We start from the raw sequence: 25,940 nt of genomic DNA, 5'->3' as shown, positions 1-25,940 counted from the left end.
TTATTTTTAATCAATTGTGTACTTAATGTAATAGCTGTAAAAATCAACGCACAACGCAAAAGCGCTCAGGCACGAAATAGACGCTCCTCATCCCTACGTCATTAGGGTCCTATGACGCAACCTTCCTTGTCGCTGTGTTTGGGAATAAGCTAGTTAGCTAACTGAACCTTAATGCGCGCACACTCTAAACTACAGTTTCTCTAAATTTTTTTCTTGTTTTTTGGGTCAGTTTAGCAGGCTTTAACTCAACAAACAAGACCTATAATCGCGGTTTTCAATGAACGCGGAGAACGGTTTCTCCGGGAGAGATTAGCAAATTAGCACTGTTAGCCTCCCGTTAATTAGGATTAGCTAACTTTAGCCAGCTAGCTAACAAGCTAATAAACAATAACAAGAACGTTCTGTGGGGCAGTTTGTAACCAGCTCCTACCCTTTATGTACCATATTTGTTATTTTGATACCGGTTACATGTTACGAGCTAAGGAAGTAGCTGCAGCTTGGTCCCCTTCTCCCCCACTGCTTGTATTTTTCTCAATCCCCAATGCACAACAGTAAGCATTTGCTGATAAACGTTGAATTAGCAGCTCTATAATTGTTTCAGGTATTTGGGAATATGGCTGAATCCAGCGGTTTAATTGAAGTCACTGTGAAGACTCTGGACTCACAGAGCAGGAGCTACAAAGTCAGAGGAGAGGTAATGCTCGCTGATTTAATTGCTGCTTGTGTGATTACCCCATTCTGTCAATTTCACCTTGCTGTGTTTATCGTGTGTTTCCAAGCTAACGGTGAAGCAGTTCAAGGAGCATATAGCGTCCTCAGTGGAGATCCCCGTAGACAAACAGAGGCTCATCTATCAAGGCAAAGTGCTGCAGGATGACAGATCGCTGAATGAATACAGTGAGTAAATGACGCCAGGGGCGGAGCGGAACCTTTCAAACACGTTGTTTCTCTTTTTTCTTTTATCCAACTGGGCTGTAAGCACTGTTTTTATTGTAGTTTGAGATGACGAAAACTTATATTAAGATTTTCATGTCGAAACAGAGTCCTATTTTGTATGTAATTGTTCTCCAGCCAGATTCGTCATTCTGAAACTATGATACAGTAAATGCGGAGAATGACTACTTCTGATTCTTGATACCTTAAAAGAGGCAAGCTTGTCTCATGTTATTATGTTACTATGCTAGGTTATCCTGGCCTTTATGACATTATGACTTTCATAAAGTTTGACTATTAAATATATAGCTGAGTGTAATCTATATATCCATGAATTTATTCCGTGTTGTTCTTGATAAAAGTTTTGTGAGGGTGACACCTGTAACGAAACTGCAGGGCAGCATAGAGAAACTCTACCTCTTGGTCTCTACTCTAATATATATGTATATATAAACAAACAAACTATATATATATATATATATGTATGTATATGTATCACTAGTCTTGGCTTCTAAAGAGATTTATGACAGAAATAAATTATTTTCTTTCTTTTTTTTCAGATGTAGATGGGAAGGTAATCCACCTGGTGGAGCGTGCTCCACCTCAGCCCAACAGCTCCTGCTTAGGGGGTGCAAGTGTTTCCACAGGGAGTGGAAACGGCAGCAGCCACATCTCCTCTCAGGATGCACCACACGACCGCAACAGCTACGTGATGCTGGGCACCTTCAACCTGCCTGTCAACATCATGGACCCACAGCAGATACAGGTGGGAGAGTGCCATTCTGCATGCAAACCATGCTTCCACCGTATCGTTCATATGAGTACAATGGATTAATGCTTTTTCTGACATAAACATGAATTTGTTTTGTAGATGTCAGTTCAGCATATGATGGCTGGGGTTGGTGAAGCAGGAAGGAGTAGCAGGGTCAGCACCAGCTCTGGGGTAAAGGCAGTTTTGTTCTGTATTCTGTAGCTTTTCTGTCTCTCTCTTTCTATAAACACCTGTGTCTGTGCATAGAGCAATGGCTCCGTGGATATGCAGATCAACTTGGACCAGACAGTGCAGAGTGAGCCCAGGGTTAGGCTGCAGCTGGCTGAGAACCTGCTCAGAGATGCTCGCTCTCTAATCCACAGACTTGAGGTAATGTTAATATGTTAATACTACCAGTATTACCATTATACTGTATTTAGGAAAGTATCATATTACTACATTACTAATTAAATCATCTTCCTACGACAACATTTTCATAATATCATGTGTTCTTACACAATTACAACTTTGTTCTGCTTTTTCCAAGAAGTTGTGTTTTTTCCAAAATGTTTTTGACTTTTGTTGATTTTATTGTTGTCATGGTGGAACTCATAACTAAAGCTTATTATTATTATTATTTTCCAAAATAATACAACTTTGCTGATTTTCATCTTTGCTCGTATACAACATGATATGTTATGTGTTGCAGGGAGTACCCAGTGAAAGTGTCTCCCATTCAGAGGGAGAGGTACCTCAGTCCTCTTCTTCCTCTGGTAGAGGGGCAATCACATCACAACCCATGGACACAAACTCTCCTCCTGTTCCATTGTCTTCCACTTCCACCCAGACTGAGAGACCAACCAACACAGAGCCTAAGTAAGTCAAATTTGTAAGGTTGTAAAGTTAATGCATGCTTCTACGTATTACAATTTAACAAAACTCTTTAAAAGAACTGATTCTGTATTCTGTCACATTGTTAATAAACACTAATGACCATTTGCCATGCATGCCCATGTCATCACACTGCCACACAGCAGTTCTATCATTCTAGATACCGTTTTCTTCCTGTCAATATGGTACAGGATTATCTTGGTTTCAACTGTCCAAAGAATGCTGTTCCAGAACTGACATGTCTGTCTCTCGAAGAGAGTTCTTCACTTATCTGCATGTTGTGAGTGAGTTTGTCTTCACCATGTTTATCCACCATCGTTGCCTTCCATGGATGTCCAGGCCTTGTAATGTTTGGTATTTTTTTCTCAGAATGCCATACCCTTGTAATTGATTTGTCCCCTCCTCACGTTCGTGTTGTCTCACAAATTGATTGGTTTTGTTTTTGCAGCCTCTTTAACTTGCATTGAGTGCATCATTAAACACATGGGTTCACGACTGTAAGTTCCAAATGCACTGCCACCCCTGGAATCAACTACACCTGGGCTATTAAATTGGTGGCCCCCGGGCTGGGTCCGGCCCCTGAGGAATTTTGTACCGGCCCTTACAGTGTTGTGTAGTTATTACATATGGATAGTCTAATACAGCGCATGACTATGGCTAATTGTGCATTCTCTCGTGCAGTAGGAGATATAGTATGCACACGTTTAAGTCGGACCTATATTTTGAGGGACCGCACATGACCAATCAAAGTCGCCGTTCGCGCTCGAGTGCAACGCTCTGAGCGCTGACTGTATATACGTCTGGCTCTGACCGCTCTGACTTCTTTCTTTCAAGCACGAAGGTTGGCTAACAAGACAAAATATCTCTCTCTGCTTAAAAAAAAAAATGAGTTCAGTAGTTGTCCATATCAAGAGGGTTGCCAACCGTCCCTTGAAAAACACACTGTAAACCCGAATAAGTTCACACAACTCAAAAATTATTTTGTAACAGATTACACAACAATATTTGAGTGATGTTTTTAAATGTTTTAAGTTTACATAAAATAAAAATTACATTTGCAGTTGCCTCAAATTATCTCAATGTTATCTTATAAATATTGATATTTCTCAACTTATAATTAGGGAGTAATTCACTTAAAATTTTCAATATTTTTCCACTCATAATCTGGGGGACATGCAGTCACAATTATAATCGGGTAATAATGTTAGAAAACATGAAAGTGACACCACAGTGGCAATTTAACAACTTTTTTTATTATTCAACACAGTGTGCTTTTTAAATGGCACGAATCAATGGAGCTCAGTCAAAACAAAGTGCTTGTCATAAATTAAAAAAGGAAACTGTACATGAAGGCTGCAACTTTTTTTAAAAAAAACATTGAAATAAAGTACTGGTTTCTACTGTACCGTACTTCAGCTGGCAACATCAAGGTAGTGCATCAAGGTAGGCATTAAACATGTATAGTGCATGAATTGAACAGTTGTTTCCATAAGTTATTCAGTACACAAACTTGGGCTCAACAAATAGTCCATTCTGAGTGATTCACTCATTGAACAAATCATTCTTAAGCGTCAGTAGACTCCCTTTCAGTGGTTTGTTGTCCTCAAGACACATCACAACTTTTTGGATAAATGTGAATGTAAGCTCGAGATTTTTTGGGTACTGTAGGTCTAGTGCACAGACGTACCCTAAGAGCAAGAAAAATGAGTCAGCCAGATTTGTGGGACTGCTCACAAGTATTTCATCCTCCACGCCAATACAGATGCTCTCAGGGCTGAAGAGGGCCACATCAGTAGTGTCATCTGTGACGACTGTCAGGAGAGCCACCGGAGTGTCAGTGAGGTCTGGACCATCTGCTGTCTACAAAACACAAATAATACAAGAATGAGTTCAGCCCATCAAGGATACAAATCATGCTGATGATGTCTATACATTACTGTCACTTAGCACTCTGCACTTAGACTGCAACCAAGCTACATGTTTACTTTACATATGCTTATATCTTATGTTAGTTTCACACCTATCTGTTAGCATACTTTGTGTTCAGTGGAATGCTTTATACTTACCTTTTCATTTATGTAATTTCTACATGACAGTTTGCAGCCTACGAAGCCTACGAAGAAATACAAACACAGGCCCGGTCAGCATCATGATAACACACACACATTATGTTGTTCAGTATTGTTCGTTTCACGCTAGCACACATACACACAACTCGACAACGTAAAATATTGACTGTGTAACGCCGTAACTTATTGAAATAAGTATACTCACAGTACGCACGTGCATTACGAACAGCGAAAACAACCGGCAGAAACCTGAAAGCAGGGATAATGTTATACTTCAGACTCATGGACCTAACCGACCTAACTCCGCTGTCAATTTCCCGGGCAAACATGCATTATGGGAAATGTAGTTCATCCAGAAAACCCGCTGATAACGTTACACTGTTGAAAAATGAAGTAACGTAACGTATTTGTCACATTCAATAACTTCTAAAGTTACAATTACTTAGACTTGTAAACTATTTACAACAAATATTCACTGTGGACATTGTACAAATGTATTCCCAGTTCCAAATTTAAGACTATTTATCGAATTCAGTTTTAACCCCCCCCCCCCCCCAAAAAAAAAAAAAAAAAAACCGTTAGCTTACTTACCAAATCAGGGCTGATGATAAGACGGCGCTTGAGCAAAAGAGGGCAATAAGACAAATGAAAAAAACTGAGGTGGTGGTGGTTTGAAGCGGGGGGATAAAAGTGCGCATTGCAAACAAATAAAAACAAATTTAACTGTATTCCGCATCCACATGGGTTGGCCAAAACTTCTTCGCATCAAGGCAAATTCAAGATGGCTGACTCGTTTACCTGAGGAAGAAATAAGACCCACCCACCAAAACGTCAAGACGTCGATAACGTCATGACGGTTCTTAAACTTTTTGAGCGTTCCACGCAAATTAGCAATAAAATATTGAGCTCTATTCAATTAAAGTGCCATAAATCTCAACAGAGCTCAACACTTTATAGTTTGGTCAACTTCATAACGACATTTGACTGTTATGACCTTATTAGTTATGAGCTAGTACAACTGTTTGGGATTACAGTGCAGAATCGTTACGTATTTAGAAACAAAAGTACGTCCCGTATTGAGCTGAAACAGGACGCACTTTGTCCTGTATTACCGTGAGAATCAAAAATAGTGTGTAAAATGTCAATGAAATGAATGAATAACAGGGCGCTTTATGTGAACATTTACGGTAAACTTATTCCCAGGCTGTCTCCTGCTCTGTGACCAATGAGCTGAAAGCGGGAATCCCGCTCATCTCATTGGTCGAGGTACTGTTGTTTGCGAAGACAATACCAGAAGACAACAAAGCAACAACTTTTCCTCACACTTTCTGTTTGAACTTTTCTTATTGCACTTTTACAAGAGGAATGCTCTGCTTTCTATTGTTTTATATTAATTTATACAGTTTTAAGTTAAGCAGGACAGGTTTCTGTTAATTTTGTTGTTTTGTATTAAAAATAAATTGTTGAATAATAATTTGTTTTGCACGTGTCCATATCAATTAAAAATATGCATCTAATTCAAAAATCGTTTCACACACACAAAAAAGCTAAAAAAAAAAAATTCACCACGCGGGGAAGGGTGAAGGTAATCGGGTTGGCTGGCCCTGCCAATGAGGTGTCCCTTGTTTATTTTTCAGGGAGATGGCAACCCTTTGTGCATGTGTTGTTCTGCATTTACAAAATAGAATACACTGACTCCTTCAGTATGTTGTTGTAATTTCTTTATTTGTTACCGTGGTTACTTTTATTCTCTGGCCCCTTAGTTTGCCTCAGTTTCATGAGCTGGCCCCAATTACCAATTAACTGAATAGCCCTGAACTACACAATCACTTGATTTGTCCACAAGTGGCAATTTAAACGGGCATCATTTGCTAAAAATACACACAGTCACAATCAATAGACATAAAAACAGCACACATGGTTCAGCATACAACAATCCCAAATAATTTATATAGTCCTTCAATATAGCATCCATTTGGGCATTAAGAAAAACAAAACAAAATGAAAATCGAAAGACATTTAAAAAAAAAAAAAAGTCTTAAAATTTTTAAAAATTTGAAAGTTTGTATAGCTGCATCTGTGCCTACAAGTTGGGCCAGTGTTCAGTGTGTATTTAAGCGCCCTGGTCACGTAGGTCATCTACCTTCTCTTATGTCCTACATCCTGGACAGCCTAGTCTGCATCCTGAGGGGAGCCACTCAGACTCAGGAAACAGAATATGGGAGGGGTCCTGTAAAATCCTGTGAGCTGATTTCACAGTCTGCTGCTTATATACATCAGTAAGAGTTCAAATAGGTTGCTCAATGATTTTTGAGCAGACTTTAACTATGTCCAGAAGGCGGTTGCTGTTCTGCAGAGAAACCAGCAAGTGAAAGAAAAAGTTATTACATTTTCAGTGAAGGCATGATAGAGTGTGGTAACGTGTCATTGTTAGTCCCAAATGATTCCAGCTTCCTAAGTAGGTACTGTCTCTGATGGCATTTCTTTAAGATTTCCTCCGTGTTGGAAAAACTGTTCCCAGGTATTAATACTCCTCAGGGACCTCCGTCATCACACAGGGCTACGATGGTGGTGACTGCCTGAGCCACCTGTCTCCATTTAGGGGAAAAGGTCACTATCATCTCCTTGGTTTTATTTATGTTGAGCTCAAGGCACAAGTTTCCACAACACTCCACTAAATCCTGCAGAGCTGGGCTGCAATGTTATGTGTGTCCGGAGAGCAGAGACAGCGGGACCATGTCATCAGCAAATTTCACGATGTGACAGTTTGACTGGACAGATCTGCAGTCGTCTGTGTAGAGGATGAACAGAAGTGGAGAGAGGACACAGACTTGCGGAGAACCAGTGGAGGTAAAGAGGATGTGGGATAGGGAGTTATTCACCGACATTCTCTGTGACCCGTTGGGAAGAAAGTCTGTAATCCACAGAGTGAGTTGGTGGTCGATATGGAAGCGTGTGATAAGTCTCTCGGATAAAAGGTTTTGCTGCAAGGTGTGAAGTGCTGATGAAAAGGCAGGAGTCTTGCTGTGGTGTAGGGGGTTTCTTGATGTTTGTGGATGGTATTTAGGATGAATATCTTTGCATCATCACCCACTCTGTCAACCCTGTATGAAAACTGCAAGGGGTCCATCATCAGGTCTGGTACCTTGGTGATATGCTCTTTTATGATCCTCTCCATAGCCTTCATAACCGGAGAGGTGAGAGCCACAGGTCTAAGATTGTTTAGGACCTTAGCAGTAGCCTTCTTCGGGATATGAATCACTCTTGAACGTTTCCACATCACAGGCACTGTGCTGTTTGTCAAAGAGCTCTGGAACAAATGATGAAACACCCCCGCCAGCTGCTCGGCACAACGCCTTAGGGTCCAAGACCAGACAACACATACACTATATTACCAAAAGTATTCGCTCACCTGCCTTTACTCATTCTATGAACTGAAGTGCCATCCCATTCCTAACTCATAGAATTCAATATGATGTCGGTCCACCTTTTGCAGCTATTACAGCTTCAACTCTTCTAGGAAGACTGTCCACAAGGTTGAGGAGAGTGTTTATAGGAATTTTTGACCATTCTTCCAAAAGCGCATTGGTGAGGTCACACACTGATGTTGGTCGAGAAGGCCTGGCTCTCAGTCTCCGCTCTAATTCATCCCAAAGGTGTTCTATCGGGTTCAGGTCAGGACTCTGTGCAGGCCAGTCAAGTTCATCCACACCAGACTCTGTCATCCACGTCTTTATGGACCTTGCTTTGTGCACTGGTGCACAGTCATGTTGGAAGAGGAAGGGGCCCGCTCCAAACTGTTCCCACAAGGTTGGGAGCATGGAATTGTCCAAAATGTTTTGGTATCCTGAAGCATTCAATGTTCCTTTCACTGGAACTAAGGGGCCAAGCCCAGCTCCTGAAAAACAACCCCATACCATAATTCCTCCTCCACCAAATTTCACAGTTGGCACAATGCAATCTGAAATGTACCGTTCTCCTGGCAACCTCCAAACCCAGACTCGTCCATCAGATTGCCAGATGGAAAAGCGTGATTCATCACTCCAGAGAACGCGTCTCCACTGCTCTAGAGGCCAGTGGCGGCGTGCTTTACACCATTGCATCCGACGCCTTGCATTGCACTTGGTGATGTGTGGCTTGGCTGCAGCTGCTCGGCCATGGAAACCCATTCCATGAAGCTCTCTGCGTACTGTACTTGGGCTAATCTGAAGGTCACATGAAGTTTGTAGCTCTGTAGCAATTGACTGTGCAGAAAGTCGGCGACCTCTTTGCACTATGCGCTTCAGCATCCGCTGACCCCTCTCCGTCACTTTACGTGGCCTACCACTTCGTGGCTGAGTTGCTGTTTTTCCCAAACGCTTCCATTTTGTTATAATAGAGCTGACAGTTGACTGTGGAATATTTAGGAGCGAGGAAATTTCACGACTGGATTTGTTGCACAAGTGGCATCCTATGACAGTTCCACGCTGGAATTCACTGAGCTCCTGAGAGCGGCCCATTCTTTCACAAATGTCTTGTTTCACAGTCTGCATGCCTGAGTGCTTGAATTTATACACCTGGGGCCAGGCCAAGTGATTAGAACACCTGATTCTGATCATTTGAATGGGTGAGCGAATACTTTTGGTAATATAGTGTATGTTGTCTGGTCTTGGAGCTATGTCAATTTTAGTCCTTTTAAGGGCTCTCCCCATCTCTGCTCTGCGGATGGTGAGGATAGGGTTATCAGGTCTGAGTGAGTTGAGTTGATTTTAACTGGGTGCTGTTGTCCTTCTCAAATCTGGTAAAGAAAGAATTGAGGTTATTGGGGAGTGAAGTGAAGATGCTGCCTGCAACCTGGATGGGCTTGTGGCTGGTGGAGACAGAGTTCAATTCTGCCGTGTTCTTAAGGCCCTGCCAAGCTGAGCGGAGATTCCCTTTTGCAAAATACTGTTCTTATATTTCAGCTTGGCTGTTTTTGTGGCTCGCTTGACCTCTCTGTTGACATCATTCTTCACGTCACAACCAGTAAAAAATAAAAAATAAATCTCTTTTTCTTCACCCAGGGTTTATTGTTAAATAGTGCACTTCATATTGAAGAGCTGTAAACCATTCCTTCAGTTTGGATGCAAATAGTCTCAAATTAAAGCTGAAAGTCTGTACTTTAAATCCAGAATGATTATTTAACTGTAACTTTATATTTTCATAACTAACTAAAATAACAAAACAAAACATGTCCAGACAGTGTTTCCCCTACCATTATATTATGTCAAGTTATTTATTTCTTATTTAATTGTGTTTTCTGCATAGCTTCAGATCACAACAGAAGTCAGAACCAGTCTGTACCTTCCTTTTTTATCAAACAAACTAAACAGTTTAATCTTATTTATACGACGGCATGTCATTTCTGTCTTTACATGGTTGTGCATTTACAATTCTCCTCTGCTCTGTGTAGCTTGACCCTGATGCACACACAGACACGTGCGCATACGCACTGGTGAGCACATTACCACCAGAGGACAGAGGGTGCAGTTAGAATACAATATAACTGCACATATATAATATATATCACATCCTATTTAATACAAAACGTTTCACTCATGAATGATAATCTCAATTTAATAATCTGAATGGAACATTCAGGAATATGTACATGACTCCCCTTAAAATTGTTGGCCTACCTTTTACTGAAATGACTGCTAAATGGTTTGAACCACAAAGGTTTGTAAGAAACCTGAAAACTCATCCTTTCATGTGGCAGTGTTCCAGAGCGCTTCTTGTGACATCAGGAATCTTTGGTTTCAAGTGCCCCCAGAAATGTTCAGTGGGGTTTAGGTTAGGTGACTATAGAGGAAAGTCAGTGACAGTACGCACTCTGAGGTATTTTGTCTTCCAGTAGTTCTTGCAAAGCTTTTTGGTGAGTTTGGGTAGCAATATTTCTTCACAAAGCTTTGAAGTGGTAGTTTGTGTTCTTTATCTAGCAAATTGTATATCAATGATTAGATTACTTTTCTGTCTCTCTGTGAACAAAACATGTATTGATATCCAGATGGTGTGATCCCTTCTGGTCTGCCTGATTGTGCTTTGAATAAAAAGGATTTAGTTACTAAGTGCTTCTTACTAAGCAGTGTCTCACAGGAAACCTAACACACAACCATACTTAAAATAGACGTCATCTGAACACAGCCTCATGGAAGGGTTACCACTATTTTAAAGTCATGTGGTCAGTGGTCATTGCTAGAAATTTGCTTCTGTTTAATGACTAACCTAGAAGTTGTGCCCTAACCTAATATATTTCTTCATCCTTTTTCATATCAGAACCTTTTGTTCATTTTGTTGTAGTTTTTAAATGTTTCACATTTCTCAAACTTTTTTTTTTTCACTAAAAATATGAGAAATTTTCAACGTGGCCTCAGACTTTTTGGACCTCAGTGTTTAAATAAGATTTTTTTTGTATGTGGTTAGACTTAAATCCCAAAACATTTGCAATTCACAGCATGTTTTAGAACACTGCATGCACAAATGATGATGCAGATTATTTTTCCCCTACATTGTAACATTTCCATGAAAGACTTGGACCCCCATGTTGCAGTGGAGCCATGTATCTTTATCTTAGCTATTACTGGTTACCAAACAGCACAGTGTTCATTAACTAATATTTTGCAGTGCTCACCTCTATTGTCCGCTGTTTGTCCGCAGCCACCCAAGTCCAGCTGAATTTGTGGAGGTTCTCTCTGAAGTCAGGAGTGTGGAGGAGCGTTTACGTCCCTTCATAGAGAGGACTCATTCAATCCTTGGAGCTGCCACATCAGCAGACTACAACAACAATGTAAGGAGGACGTGCATGAAAAAGAAAAACTTGTTCAATGATGTGCAGTGCTAAACATTTATGCCGTACAGCATCACTGTACCATTATGCAATTTAGGGATTATATATGGAGTGAATTTAGTCTCCAAATGCTGACAAATGTGTGTTCCATGATCCACAAGTAAAACATGATATCCACAAAAGCACACAACGATTTTTGTGTCACAAGTCACAATGCTCACTTCAGACAAACTACTAGGAGGTCCACCAGAACATCAGTGTATTGACCCAGCAGAATAAGTCCATCCACTAGCAGCAACTTATTTAAACCATATATTCATGTCTACATGGTACTCTGTTGAGTTCAGTGTTGGTACAAGTTATACAAGTAAAGATGTATTTTCCCTACAGGAATGGTATGTCTTACTTGGCCCTTACAGGCCCGTGACAGATAAACGCAACGGGAACTTGTGGATCTTTGTGGCTCTGAGCAGTGGCTCTTTCAACCTTTTGAACCATTGAAAACGATGAACTTTGTGGATTAGAACGATTAGACTTGTGAATTTGCGATGATACAATTATTTAGTTTATTATTTTAGTTGTGACCCCCTAAATGCACACACAAATCATTGTACGCGTTCGTGGATCTTATGTTTCACGCGTGGATCTTGGAACACACATTTGTGGTCATTTTGAGACTAATTTCACTCCATTATAGGATTATAGGTGCACACTGAAAACATGAGATGAGGTGTACCACACAACAGCATGGGGACTTAATATTAAGCAAGACAAATTACCAAAAGTCTATAGTTTCAATTAGAATAGAAACATCCAGCCTATAATGACGGATTACCCCATTATATGATGGCGTAATGTAGTTTAAGCTTCTGATAAGGTCACATAGGAGGCATTCCTATAGTGAGACACTCATGCTAGTCAGAGAACTTCTGACCTTTTGATAAAAGTAAATGCTCCTTACTCCTAGTAGGGAGAACTTTTAAAATTTGACATTTGTCATTTTGTCCTTACAATGGTTAACTAACTCAACCTATGAATAAATATAAACAAGAATAACTGGGCAGATGCAATTATTGAATATGAGCAAGCTATGCCTCAATCAGTTATACAAATGGTATCCAAATGTGGTTAATTAGCACATGTTCATGTTGATATATACAAATCAGCCACAAATAGTGACCAAGCCTTTTATCTGTCTTTACTCTATTTAAGTTTTTCTGAGATATTTCCCTTGCATAGTCTATCAGCACACTGTTTTCTGCTTCCATGGTCCAAGTTATGATCTAAGCTGTGTGCAGGTCACCCATCTCTGCTGTTAACATTATATAAATAATTCAATAATAGCCTACCGGATGTGCTTTCAATGAATGAGTGTTCCAACATTTCCAACACAAATAATGCACCTTTTTATCATGTTGCCATGCAGCACTTACATCCCATGTTACTTTTGCCCGTAGAGGGTGAAGTCTTTATTACAGTGAATGCACTGGGGCGTTGCTTCAATGAATGATGTTACAAGTCTAACCAGTCCAATTCTTATGTAGCTCTCTTACTGATATCCTCTCTTGCAGAAGGTCATTTTAACACAGTTGCCCCTGTTCTTGCTTTAAATGTGCATTTACCATACATTAATTCTTTCAACTCAGTTTGTATATCAGTAAGTACTGTACACTGCCTGGCCAAAAAAAAAGTCACCACCTCGATTTAACTAAGCAAATACGTACGAGCAATCCTGTTGGATAATTACTGCATGGGCAATTATCTTTCAGCTGGCAACAAGTCAGCTGACTACCTGAATATACTGAATGACCAGGTTATTCCATCATTTTTTCTTCCCTGATGGCACGAGCATATTCCAAGATGAGAATGCCAGGATTCATCAGGCTCAAATTGTGAAAGAGTTGTAATACTGTCATACTTAAATTAATGCATTTGTCCATAATCTCTCTTATTTTACACACAGCACATCTTTATGATTAACAATCTTTAAGGTTTGTATAACAGTCCAAAGTGTGTCTTCATTCACAGACCCAGGAAAGAGAAGAAGATCAACGCATTCTTAACCTGGTTGGAGATGCTCTGCGTCTTCTAGGAAACACACTTGTTGTTCTTGGTGACCTACGCTGTAACCTGGCGACCTCTCCTCCACGTCACCTGTACATGGTTCGCCCCATAGGCCACTACACCCACCCGGTCTTGCTTCAAACTGGTCTGCCCCACATGCCCATTCCAGTAGGTCCACACCACACTAATCTTCTGTGTATAATAAGTCATGAATCAAAATAGTTCTGTTTGTGGCATCTACTTCACTGCATGGTAGCTGAGATTATGGCCTCATAAATGTCACGTGGTGCATGTTGACTGATGGTCAGTCAGTTAACCACAGTGCCTCTTTTTACTGTCATTTAAATTCACATTTTTTAAATCAGTTTTAATTTTGAAGAGAAAGCAATGTTAAAATGATCCTAATTGTAAACAACTACTGGAGTATATAGTAATGTTTTTTTTTTTCTCAGAATACATATGAAAATCTAAAAAAAAAAAACTCAGAGGAAATCTCCGACAGAGCCAGACTGTGGTCATAGGGTTTTAAATTGTATTCTGAATTTTACAGGGATCCAATGAAGAAAAACTAATATTCCATTACAATGTCTGTTCTTTTTTGTAATGGGCCTTGAAATCATTTTTTTTTCTCTTTTAGATAAACTTGGGAACAACAGTAACCTTGACGTCTAATGGTAGACAGGCAGCCGAAGGACAACGGCGTCCCTCTTCGGGCGTTGCTCAATCAGACCAACAGGCTGCAGGACAAGCTCCATCTTTTCAGGCAAACGGGGCCATTCATAATCTAGGACAGGGAGGACCCAGAGTGATCCGCATCACACACCAGACCATGGAGCCTGTAGTTATGATGCAGATGAACCTTGATGGTATGTGTGCTGTCAAGTAATCATAGAACTGACTTTTTATGAACACGTGAGCTTCTGTGATAAGTCTGAAACAGGCAGTGATGACATGAGCTGATGGAGCAGAATATGTGAAATAAAACTCCTCAGACAATTGGATAGTCCTAAATTCAGTCAGAGCCATTGAGTTGTAAAAGCATTCAACTCCATGGCGTTCAAAAGGATATATGTAACTGTGTCGCTGTTACTCTCCATCGCTACCTTAGCCCACCGAACGATTTGATTGGGCCGGCAGATTTTTGCCAGAGCAAAATCAACTCCCACCAGAGCAACTTTCCGCTCCAAAGATTTTGTGGGTGGGGGCAGTGAGGTTTCAAGGCTAGTATGTCAGCAGAATCCACTGACACTGGTTGAATTTGATCAAAATATAATTTCTCTACCTAACCCCCAATTTGCTCTCTGGGTGCTAGACAAATAGCAGCCCACACTACTGTGTGAACGAATGAAGAACTTCCCTATGAGGGACCAATGAAGGATTAATTATTATTATTGGTATTATTATGATAAAGTGATTTTAGTGTATTTGGGCTGTGATTTTATTGGTTGCCAAAATCCTGTTGTTACTTATTGTTACCTATTGGACTTATGCTATTGTGTTGAACAGGTGAGTCTGCTGCTGTTCCTCAAGCTCCTGGACAGCCAAATGTGACGGGTCACGAACAGTCAGGTAAGTGATTCTTTGTGGGTTGTTGGTATGACTATGAAAATGTACATACTCACAAATCTACTTTGAAGACAATTTATTTTTTTCTGTATTTAGGAGCAACACCTGCCCATTTCCCAGGACTCCCCCCTGAGTTCATGCAGGCCATTGTGCACCAGATCTCCCACCAAGCTGCTGCCATGTCTGCCTCGGCAGGCCGTCCGGCTGCCCCTGAAGAAGCCGCTTCCCAACAGTCCCCCCATGCTGCTCAGGGAAGAGTGGTCATCACCCAACCATCCTTCTCCCCACATGTCCCTCAGCCTATGGGAACCAGAGGGACCACCATCAACATGAGGGCTACAGTGCCCACAGCTGGCCAACAACCAGGACAGGTAACATCAGCACCAGTGGGTAGAGATGTAACTACATCTGTGGCTTCATCTAGCAATTATGGGGGAAAAACCCACCACCAGCATTTCCAGTGGCTTATAGTAATCATAGTTAGTGTTTGGCTTTATCCAAACACAGTCCCAGAAACCGGCACATTTTGACATTTCAGAAGTTTAAACATGACTTAAGTTATTGTTCGATTACTCTGGCCATAAGTTGGTATCCACATCCAAAGAGAAGTGTAGCAGTTACAACCATTTTATACACAGTTCTCTATCTTCAAGGGCTCAGAAGTGATTGGACAAGTCAAAAGCTTTTTTGTAGACAGGCGTGGGTAATCCGTCATTATTTCTTAGTCAGTTAAGCAGGTATGAGATGTGGCGTGGAAACGGTTTCTGTGAACTCAGGACAATGCTTAAAGGTTCTCTCAATGTAAGAGAACCTTTAACAGGCCATCCTTCAGCTGCAAAAACTAAACTAATCTACCAGAGGTAGCAGGTAGTCATTACTTGCTAAGGATTTTCTACCAAGTATTAAAAATGAACAGTTTACTTATGCATAGCTGCAGGTTTATCTCTGTATGGTTTATGCCTCTGTGGGGCATATACGGCGTAACCTGCGCACATAGTCTACATCGGTGCGAACCATTTATGCTTGTGTGCTCATCAGTCTGGCTCTGTGAAAACACCATCCAAACGCTAGTTGGTGCTGTGTCTTTTTTGCCAGTCGGGTTCATTTTTGTTTCTACTTCCTGCTTCACGTTCAACAATGGCAAGTGAAACTTTTGCCAAACTTTCACCAAAAATGAATTGTACAAATGCTTGTACCCTTGAATCTCCTTAGTCAATCTTTGGTGTATTCCATTTGAATTGATCCAAAACAATAAATTTGAACATTGCGAAACCGGAGAAGCAGCCAGAAATACTAAAGCGGAAATATGCTACTACCAAGCAGACCAATAACAGCTCTTAGGGACTGTGTCACCACAACGCGTAGTTACATTTCTGGGGAGGTGCACGTCAGGCTATGGCATTAGGGTCTGTGTGAGGTTTGCGTAGGGTCTGGGCTGTCGCTGTAGCTATGGCGTCAAATTGCCGCAGAAGCATAAACTGCCTATTACCCTTCTTTAAACAGGGCACACCTCTGGCTCCATCTTCTCTCACCCAGATCATCAGTGGTCTGGTCAGACAGCTGCTGATGCCAGGGCAGCCAGGTCAGTGTGAACCCATTTTTATAGCTAATAATGTTCACGGTTTTGCCTACAACACAAATAGTCAGTCATATTATTTGAAAGTAGTAGAAAGACAACATACCAAGTGATTAATGTGAAATTGTATTGTTGAATAGTATTTCCTTGTTTTAAATTTGATGTTTTAACAGAGGTGGGAATGGGACAGTGAGACAATGTGATATCATGAGACACAATCATCAGCAGTAGTGTCCAAAATGAGAATATATTGCAACAACATAAACAACATGCAGAACAATAGACACAACATAAAAACTGTAATGTGTGCGTAATACTATGTACAGGTAGAGTTGTTTATACATGTGCAATGTCTGTGGCCTCTGTATACATAAAAATACAAATATGTGCAACATCTGCGGTAAGAGAATTTGATTGTGAGGGGTTTATGTTGAGATAAGTCTCTGTCTCTGAGCAAAACATTTCATTATGCTAGGAATGTTTATGTTATGTGTTCATCACTGTGCTTTTTTCTGGCTTTTCTAAACCCTTCAGGTGATCCAGTGACTTTGTCTTCTTCGACAAGCTCTCCGTCATCCTTTTCTACCTCGTCTTCATCCGAGTCCACCACCACATCTCCACCCGTTGTCTCTATCAACACCTCTGGACTGACATCCACCCACACCACCAGTACAACCTCCATAGGTCAGCCAGCAGAGGGCAGTCCTGATGCAACTGTGGCACAGCTCTTGGGCTCTTTGATGGGAGCAGCTGGGCTGGGGGCTCCTGGCTCGGGGCTGGCTTCCTCCATCACAGTGACGCTGCCGAGGGTGCCCGACTTCTTCCAGGGCATGTCAGACATTACACCAGTGAGTTTATAAAGTTTTAGCTTGGTGTACTGAGTGTCTGTTTTGGACACGTCCTGTTTAGATACATTTTGAAATTACGGACTTTATTTGTCATTTAGATTTCCATCAAAACAAAATTTCGGTGCAATGGCTCAGAGTACAGCAGGAATAGTGAACAGAAACGGTATATACAATTTACAGGAACGGTATATACAAAATAGAATAAACAGAAATGTTTGACTGTATAATTTCTAGCTCCCTAGTCATATTTTGGGTTCTCTCCATAAATAATTAGTGTAGCCAAAGGGAATATCTACCTTACATACTGCTGATAGCTGCTTAAAAAGTTACCAACCATTTTTATAGACATGCTGTTTCCCCACCGCTGCTGCCTGAATTTAGAGAGCCTATGTAAATATGGAACACATCCCTCTGGCGGGGTTCAGAAAGACTGAGATGATACCATAAGTGTCATAAGCAGGAATGCTGGGAACCTACAATACACTTCCTAAACTGTTATGTTATGTTATGTTAGAAGTACAGCAAATTTGAACACCCTTAAAAATGTACTGCACTTCATCAAGATTATTTTCTCCCCATACTGCATGTTGTCTGATATTGGTAGCAGTTACCGCAAAACATATTGGAAATAAAACAAGCAAAAACACTTCATTGAAAAACTAAATGGTGTATTTTACCGAGATGTAATTTGCTGTATAATTTGTAAATGACCTAAAAGTAGGGAATAAAACAGACAAAATAACTACTATTAAGCAGGCACCTGCTTTCTGGTATTAACCTTGAAGCAAGCCCAACATCACCCGGCCACAAATATTGGTCTGGGTTCATTTCATTGGGAACTGATTACACTCCAGCAAAGATCCGGGCCAGGCCAATCAAATCTTTCTGACGGGCTTTATACGGTGTTGGACAGAAGAGTAACAGTGACGTAGTCATCTGCATTCATGGAGCGCCGTGGGGTTGATTTGTTTACAACAAAATGATTCTAATGGGTTGTATGACTTATTCAGCAGCGTGCAGTTTTTTTTTCTGTATTAGCTGAAACACCAGGCTCTGGTTTTATTTTTAGCAACCAAATGCTATGTTACAGCTGGATGTATGCAAAGCCAGAAAATGATTGACTGATATTTGTAGCTGTCTCCAATAAATATGCCTTTTACAATCCTTAAAATATCTGGAAAACCCCAACAGTGAATAGAAGCATAAAAAATCAAGGCAAAAGTTGTTAATACCCATCATTGAACAGTGAATGTTGTTTCTGCCCAGCCACCTCCCACTGGTCTAGGTGCCCCTGTCCCTCCTCAGTCTGCCAGTCCTGCCCCAGCCCAGGCCGGAAGCAGTCCCAGTGGAGACTCTCTGAGCCCGGAGCTGTTCACTGGTATTGTGCAGGGAGTGCTGTCCACTATGATGGGCTCTCTGGGAACACAGCAGGGTAATGGAGAAAGCATTGCCCAGTTCATTCAGAGACTGTCCCAGACCAGCAACTTGTTTGCTCCTGGCTCTGGAGATGCTGTAGGTGAGTCTCAGGACAGGAGAATGAATGTGAATTTAGCTTGCAGTCAACATTAACCTTATAGTTACTGTATTTTACTATTTACAGTTCACGCTAACCATCATGGTTGTTGCTGATATATTTATAAAACGCCTCTTATCCTGTCAGGGTTCTTTGGTGACCTGCTGTCCCTGGTATGCCGCAATTTCTCTATGGTGGACATGGTGCTGTTGCTTCATGGGAATGCCCAGCCCATAAGCCGCATCCAGCCCCAGCTCACGGACTTCTTCACTGAACACTACCTCCAGGGCCAAGAGGCCACTGATGCAAACATAGCTGTAAGTACAGACTAGAGTTCTTCATTATTTGTTCACAAACTGTAAGCCACTTGATGTGTTGCTGTGGTTTTCCGTAGGATTGTGCCAAAATGGGGTATTCTACTGTCCCTGCACAGAAAGAGTTTCAGCCGGGTGTGTGTGTCATACAGCGGCATTTTAATTATTGTGACTTTCGACATGTCCTAGTAACCACACATGAATGTTAGGTCCAAAAGTTTCCCTAATCAATTTTGGCTAATCAGTTTAATCTTTATCAGGTTTTCATGACCAGTATTTCATACTATCTCATGGTAGTATGTTGTCACAGTCAACTGTAACATGTGTGAACAGAGTCTCTAGTCTGATTATTTGTTCCTCAGAAGTCAATACTAACACACAGTCCTCCATGCAGAGAGCAGCTGAGGGCCTCATCAATGGACTGGAGGAGTATATTGCTGAGAGTTTTGTAAGGACAACTTCTTTCACACACATACTTATCCAAACTACCATGGCATACGTAATATACTGTGCTATGTGCATAAGTGAGTTATGTGTGTTATGTCTAGGCTGCAGTGACAGTGCGAGAGGGAGTGGACGTCGTTCAGACCAACCTCTCTTTCCTCAGACAGCAGTTCAGTCAGATGGCCTCACATATCCTGCGCTGCAATGGTGAGTTCAGTTGGAATTCAATAGCTCATCACACAACTCCAGAGTAAACTGTTATCTATCACCCTCTACTGCTTCTAGTGTATCTCCACAGCTCTGTGCTGGGAAGATTAAGGAAAAAAAACAACATACAGTAAATTATGTCAAAAAGCAGTACTGTTCCAAAAGTTGTCCCAGTTGGAAACTAATGCAGTTAGCAAAATGACTGGAATTTTTTGTGTCAGACCTAAAATCTGTGAATATTTGTTGCCAGAATTCCGCTGGGTTCTATAACACCACACAGATGTGAGGATGATATGCTGGGAGTGGCTCTCTGATTTGGATTTTTCATTTTTCAGATCACATGTTTGGCCCCCGCCTGCTGTTGCTGTGCACTCAGGGCCTGTTTGAGTGTCTGGCTCTAAACCTGTACTGCCTCAGAGGAGAACAGAGAGCTCTGACTGCCGTCATTAACCATCGCATTGTTAGTATATATCACTTACGACCACGGCATCATGCTTCGCTCAGGTGATACAAGTCAGCAGCTGTATGTTACTGCATATTTCTATGTGTTTGTGCAGAGGAGGATGTCTACAGAAGTCAATCCCAGTCTGGTCAACTGGCTGACCAGTATGATGTCTATGAGGCTACATGTCATCCTGGAACACAACCCAGTTACTGTGGACCAAATCCAGCGCTACGTTATCTATACCCAAGTAATAAACACTATCTGTCTTCAGTTTGCATTAACACTTGTTGTAGCTGGACACATTACAGTGGACAGATATGTGTAATGTAAATATTTCTTTATCCAGAAATACCTCCAGCTACTTCTTGAACCAAAAATATCAATGAATGTACCCACTCTAAACTGTAAAAACAGTGTTCTACTGTAATAATATTGTGTCTGACTAAGGTGTGAACATTTAGGCCCAGATTCAGTTAATAGATTCAGTTTCTCATTGCCAAACTTAAATGTAATTTTAGGGCGAGTTAAACCAGAGGACAGAGTCTGAGGTGGAACAGTCAACAGAGATTGCCGGTGTTGAGGTGAGTTGTTTTTTATGTTTTTTTTCCTCTCCTTTCTCCAATTCATTTTGGCAAGTCAGTCCTCTTCTTAAAATCTCTGTCCTCATACTGATGAACCCCCTAAAGGCTCATCTCTGCTCATCAAAATTGTTTGTTTAAGGTTTTTTCCATGATAATATCAGTGGACTTGGGTATGCATAGGGTATGCTTATGATTTCACTTTGAGAGTTGAAGTGGGTAGCCTTCAACATTCTGATGAGTAGACAGCCCTCTGCTTCCTGGACAGAAGATCTCAGTCACAGACATAGTGGGAGATGTGGATTGGGGGAGAACGAACCAGTCAACAGTGGACCTCTACAGTAGACTATGTATTTATAGTGACACCATAAAAATGCATAAAATAAACCACCCAGTCATTCATTCTACTGTAATATAAACCCATCACCTCAGCGGCACACTATTCTGGTTTGTGTTTTATAATGAAGTTAATACAAAAGCAGTGTGTATCACGGTCAATTGGTTTAGTCCTGACTCTTGAATGATGGGTAACATGGTGATTATCCACTGACACATTAACGCCATGGAGAAGAAAAGGTCAAAGCAATCAGGTATATAAAATAAATATAAGCACACTTGGATTGCCAAGCTCATGCAGTCCTAAGTGAACCTTTCAAAGGTTTAATGACATTTTCTCTGTTAGCTAGACCATTAATGAAAATCAGTGTAATGGAAATAAAAGGCTCACATGATCAATCAACCCGTCTGACAGATACAGGAGAGTCTGTCTCCAGCTGCAGCCACAACAGCAGAGGAGGTCATGGTCTCATCATGTGACCGCGGAGGAAGGGGAGCGCCTGCTGGAGACAGCACTACCCCATCCAGCGACATTCGACGTCCTGCTCGTATCCCTACAGGACAGGAGGAAGCGGCCCCTGAGATGGAACCATGGGCAGGAGCTGTTCCACCTGTAAGGAATGAGATTATTCTGGAAGTACATGAAAATGCAATGTAAATACTAACATGGTGGTCAAGTCCTAGTTCCTTTGTCCCTTACATGAAAGAGTCACAGTGGTTAAGACCAGCTCTCAACATGGCAGGGTGCTGTTTGAGGCCACGATAAGCAGGAAAATAAATAAATCAAGACTTCAGATATAAATGAAGAAAAAAATACTTGATACTGGTGAGATTTAAAGTGGTAAAAGTGCTTCATTCAAACAGTCAATCAGAACATTAATACTGGATCTGAAGAGGAATCCTGCTCCTTTATGTTCCCAACAAAAACATTCTCAGCTTCTTCTCTTATGTCCTCTTGTTTTTCATTCAAACATCCTTCACATGCCGAAAAGTGCTATAGAAGTCAACTTGCCTTGCTATGATTTTGGTTTAAATCAGTTGTATCTAATGTGCGAAGTAAGCGCAAGTTCACTGATTTATGGATGTATAATAATGTCTGGTTCAGGAGTGGGTTCCTATCATCAGACATGACATGCTGTCTCAGAGGAAGATCAAAACACAGCCACCACTGTCTGACGCTTACCTGCACGGGATGCCTGCTAAGAGGAGGAAGGTGAGGAGTGTTTACTTGCACATAACACAAACACAGCACAACACACAAATTTCCATTATCATCTTTTTTTCCTCTTCTTCTTAACACATGACCAGGAAGCTGCCTTGAGCTTTGTTCTAATTAAAAAGTAAACATTTGACGTTGATATACAGTATTTAAAAATAGAAAGCCTTATTATAGTTTTCTGTCCCATGAGACAAAACTGTTGTTGGAAGATGAAGCCAAGCTAACATTTTTAGTCTTTGTGCTAAACACATCTATCTCCATCTTTTCATCTGTGTAAGAAGGCAATCTTGGATATTTCCTTAAATGCCATATTGTTCCTTAAAGTATAGTTGTTTCTTTGTCAGATAGAGGAATGTGACAGTAGTATTTCTGTCCTTAGATGAGTCAGTGTGAAGGACCACACCTGTCCCTGTCAGATGCAGTCAGCCGAGCTGCCCGTGCTGCAGGAGTCCTGCCTGTCACTACCCCAGACAGTCTGCAGGGTGAGCTGGAGAGGCCAGAGATGCAGCAAGCATACACCAAACAGGTATTATACTATGACAAAAGGGACCCAGTGTAGCATGATGTTATTTCTAGAATTTCTAATTGTTATACAGGGGTCTAATACCACAACAATAAGTACGTTTTATAGCTTCTGTATTGCACGGCTCATTGCACGTGGCCATTAGTCACAACATGGAACAACACATGTCCAACAAAATATAACTCACTTTTTAAAATTCTGGAGAGGTTTTACAAATAAGTACCCTCTGTGGATTAGAAATTCCTAATTCATTCCTAATTTGGCCCGCAGGAGTTGTTTGTTTCAATGCTACAAGTGACAGTTGAGACAAATTAGCAGCAAGGATGTGTGGCAGTGCCATATCAAACGTCTTAATACAGCCACAACCTTTCATTTTGTCGTGTCGTGTATGAAAGAATGTTCTGTACATTGTCATACGACAGGAGAGAAGGCTTAAAAAATAACATGTAAGGGAGTGACAAACCACGCACAGAAGTCTTTGGTTGAGTTCTGCAGTGCCACAGGTGGCACTTGTATCCTGCCCCTTGTTGCCTGCTTTTTAACAGACTGATTTCAAACAGTAAGTTAAGTAATGCTGGTCAAGACTCAGCTCTCTGATTGATACCTGTTCAGAGGAGCTGTAACAATAATGACTATATGTTAAATGCTGCTCTCTCATTTAATGGTAAAAATACATTAGTATCTCAAAATGATTTAATGCAAAGTGTGACCTTTACCTTAAAATGTTTGGTCATTGTACATTCAATGCAGTACTGTTTTTCTCTCCTTCTATCGTGCCAGGTGAAGGATGACATTAAAGAGCGAGTGAGAGAGGACCCAGACTACAGTGCCCAGAGATTCCCCAAGACACACAGAGCCTTCTCTATAGAAGACTCGTAATCCTAGCCAGCCCTGAGCCATGGTTTGGCATGACTGGGTCCAGAACTGATTCTGTATGGAGTCCATGTAGTGTTGTAACATCCCATGTTACTCTGACATTGCCTGTTGTGATGATGTGTGCTGACTTCACAGAATGATTCCTCCCCTACGCTTCAGTGTAACATTATCTGCTGTACTTTGGTGAGAATGGAAACACCAGATGACAGTGGAACCTCGGTGGCACATGGTCTGATGTTACTTGAATCACCTCATGCGAAAATATTCACTTCTGTTCCCCAACACCTCTTAGAAGCTTAAGGAACCAGTTAAGTTACTAAACATGCAGCATGAGCAGATGTAATGTATCAGCTAAGATGTATTCCTGTCCCACAGAATAGAAATGATCGAGCTTTCTCTCAGAACAAATCCTATGCACTAGTTCTGAAGCAGCTTGCGCATCATATAATACCCTATAGCTTTAGGAGAAAAGACTTGACAATTTCAGTGTTCTGAGAAGAATTTGTGAGAACAAAGTTCAGATATTTTGAGAAACAGTTGCACTATGAAGAGTATGTGTTACAAGAAAAAAGATGTGATGTAAGAATGTATATGAAGATGTATGAGATAAAGACTGTAATGTGAGCACATGTGTGTCTGTGACTTGGTCAAAATTTCAGATTTTAGTTCAGTGATCACTGTATGATGTCATCCTTAGCATTTACCATGTATCCTGTGTTGCAAATCTAGATTCATTATTTGGCAAAACTGGAAATGAGTTCAAATTGTGCACTGTAAATGGACAGCGATGTCAGAGCTTTGTCAGTGTTGCTTTCTGTGGCATCAGATTTGTTTTATTTATCATTGTGACCTTAGATATCACAATGAAGCAGATAGCCCCTGTTTGTATTTTAGAGTACTATGTTTCTAACTGACACTGATGTCATTTAATACAGGCGACTTCAGAGACATGATTTTATCTAGTGTTAGTTGCAGTATAGTAATCTACCACAGCTTGATGGTACTAGTGTGCTATGTTCATCTGGCATACAGCCAGCCAGTCAAACCGCTAACGATTACCTTGTGCTTGTTAACATCACTGAAATAAAACAGCTTCTATGTCATTGTTTCTGAACATATTTATTTGCTAAGAATCTCATAATGACAGCCGTAACTATACTTTACTAGCGACAGCTCACTGCTGTAGGGCCTCAGAGATTGTGTTTTATGTTAATATGACCACATCATATCTGAATTCATTCTAACCCAGAAACTGATATATTGATCATGTTTGTAGAACCAGTGTGATGCATTATCATCAAGTAGCCATTAAGAGATGGTAAACTGTCATAAATGGATGTACATGGTCAGCAACAATACTCAAAGAGTCTGTGGCAATTTTTTTTCACAATTCTACCACCGCCTGCCTGGAGTGTTGACACAGGGCATGCATTTACACCGATCAGGCCTAACATTATGACCACCTTCCTAATATTGTATAGGTGTCCCTTGTGCCTCCAAAGGGGCCTCTGTGGATCATCCCACAGATAGTTGATCAGTTTGGGATCTAGTGAATTTGGAGGCCAGGTCAACACCTTGTGCTGTTCTTCATGTTTTTTGAGTTGTTCCTAAACAGCTTTTGTCTGTGTGTCTGTGTCAGGCTGCATCCTGCTGGGGATGGCTGCTGCCATCAAGGAGTGCCATAGCTATGGGGTGGGGGTGCCTGGTCTGGTCTAGGTACATGTCTAAGTAATATCCATATGAATGCCAGGTCTAGAACATGACATGTCATTTTCTTGGCTGACTGGAAGGGAACTAGACGTGGTCTTCTGCTGTTGTCCATCATAGCAAACAACAATTCAATAATGGTCCATAACCCTTGTCCTTGCCCTCTTCCTTATGTATGATAGGACAATCAAAGAGTGTCTCAAGAAGCTTCACAAAACCCAGAGCTTTGAAAACAAGTACTAAGGTGACAGTGGCAAGGAAAGGAAAAAAAAAAA

At 41.0% G+C, this 25,940-nt stretch overlaps 1 protein-coding gene across 1 annotated transcript; it reads left to right on the top strand.

Moving 5' to 3' along the window:
* Positions 1-138: 138 nt before the first annotated feature.
* bag6l (BCL2 associated athanogene 6, like) lies at positions 139-25,061 on the top strand. The gene is made up of 24 exons (XM_084563777.1): positions 139-694; positions 780-897; positions 1,494-1,699; positions 1,805-1,876; positions 1,952-2,074; positions 2,394-2,560; positions 11,320-11,449; positions 13,478-13,681; positions 14,151-14,379; positions 15,020-15,082; positions 15,176-15,450; positions 16,583-16,661; positions 17,190-17,503; positions 18,770-19,019; positions 19,164-19,333; positions 19,725-19,778; positions 19,879-19,981; positions 20,317-20,441; positions 20,539-20,673; positions 20,945-21,007; positions 21,756-21,953; positions 22,446-22,553; positions 22,939-23,085; positions 23,863-25,061. Exons 1-24 carry the CDS (start codon positions 614-616, stop codon positions 23,959-23,961), a joined length of 3,513 nt encoding a protein of 1,170 aa, XP_084419903.1. The 5' UTR covers positions 139-613; the 3' UTR covers positions 23,962-25,061.
* The last annotated feature ends 879 nt before the right edge of the window (positions 25,062-25,940 follow it).

This window comes from Chelon labrosus (genome assembly GCF_963514085.1).
Source record: "Chelon labrosus genome assembly, chromosome: 16".
Lineage (NCBI taxonomy): Eukaryota > Metazoa > Chordata > Actinopteri > Mugiliformes > Mugilidae > Chelon > Chelon labrosus.
This window is presented reverse-complemented; position numbering and strand designations above follow the sequence as displayed.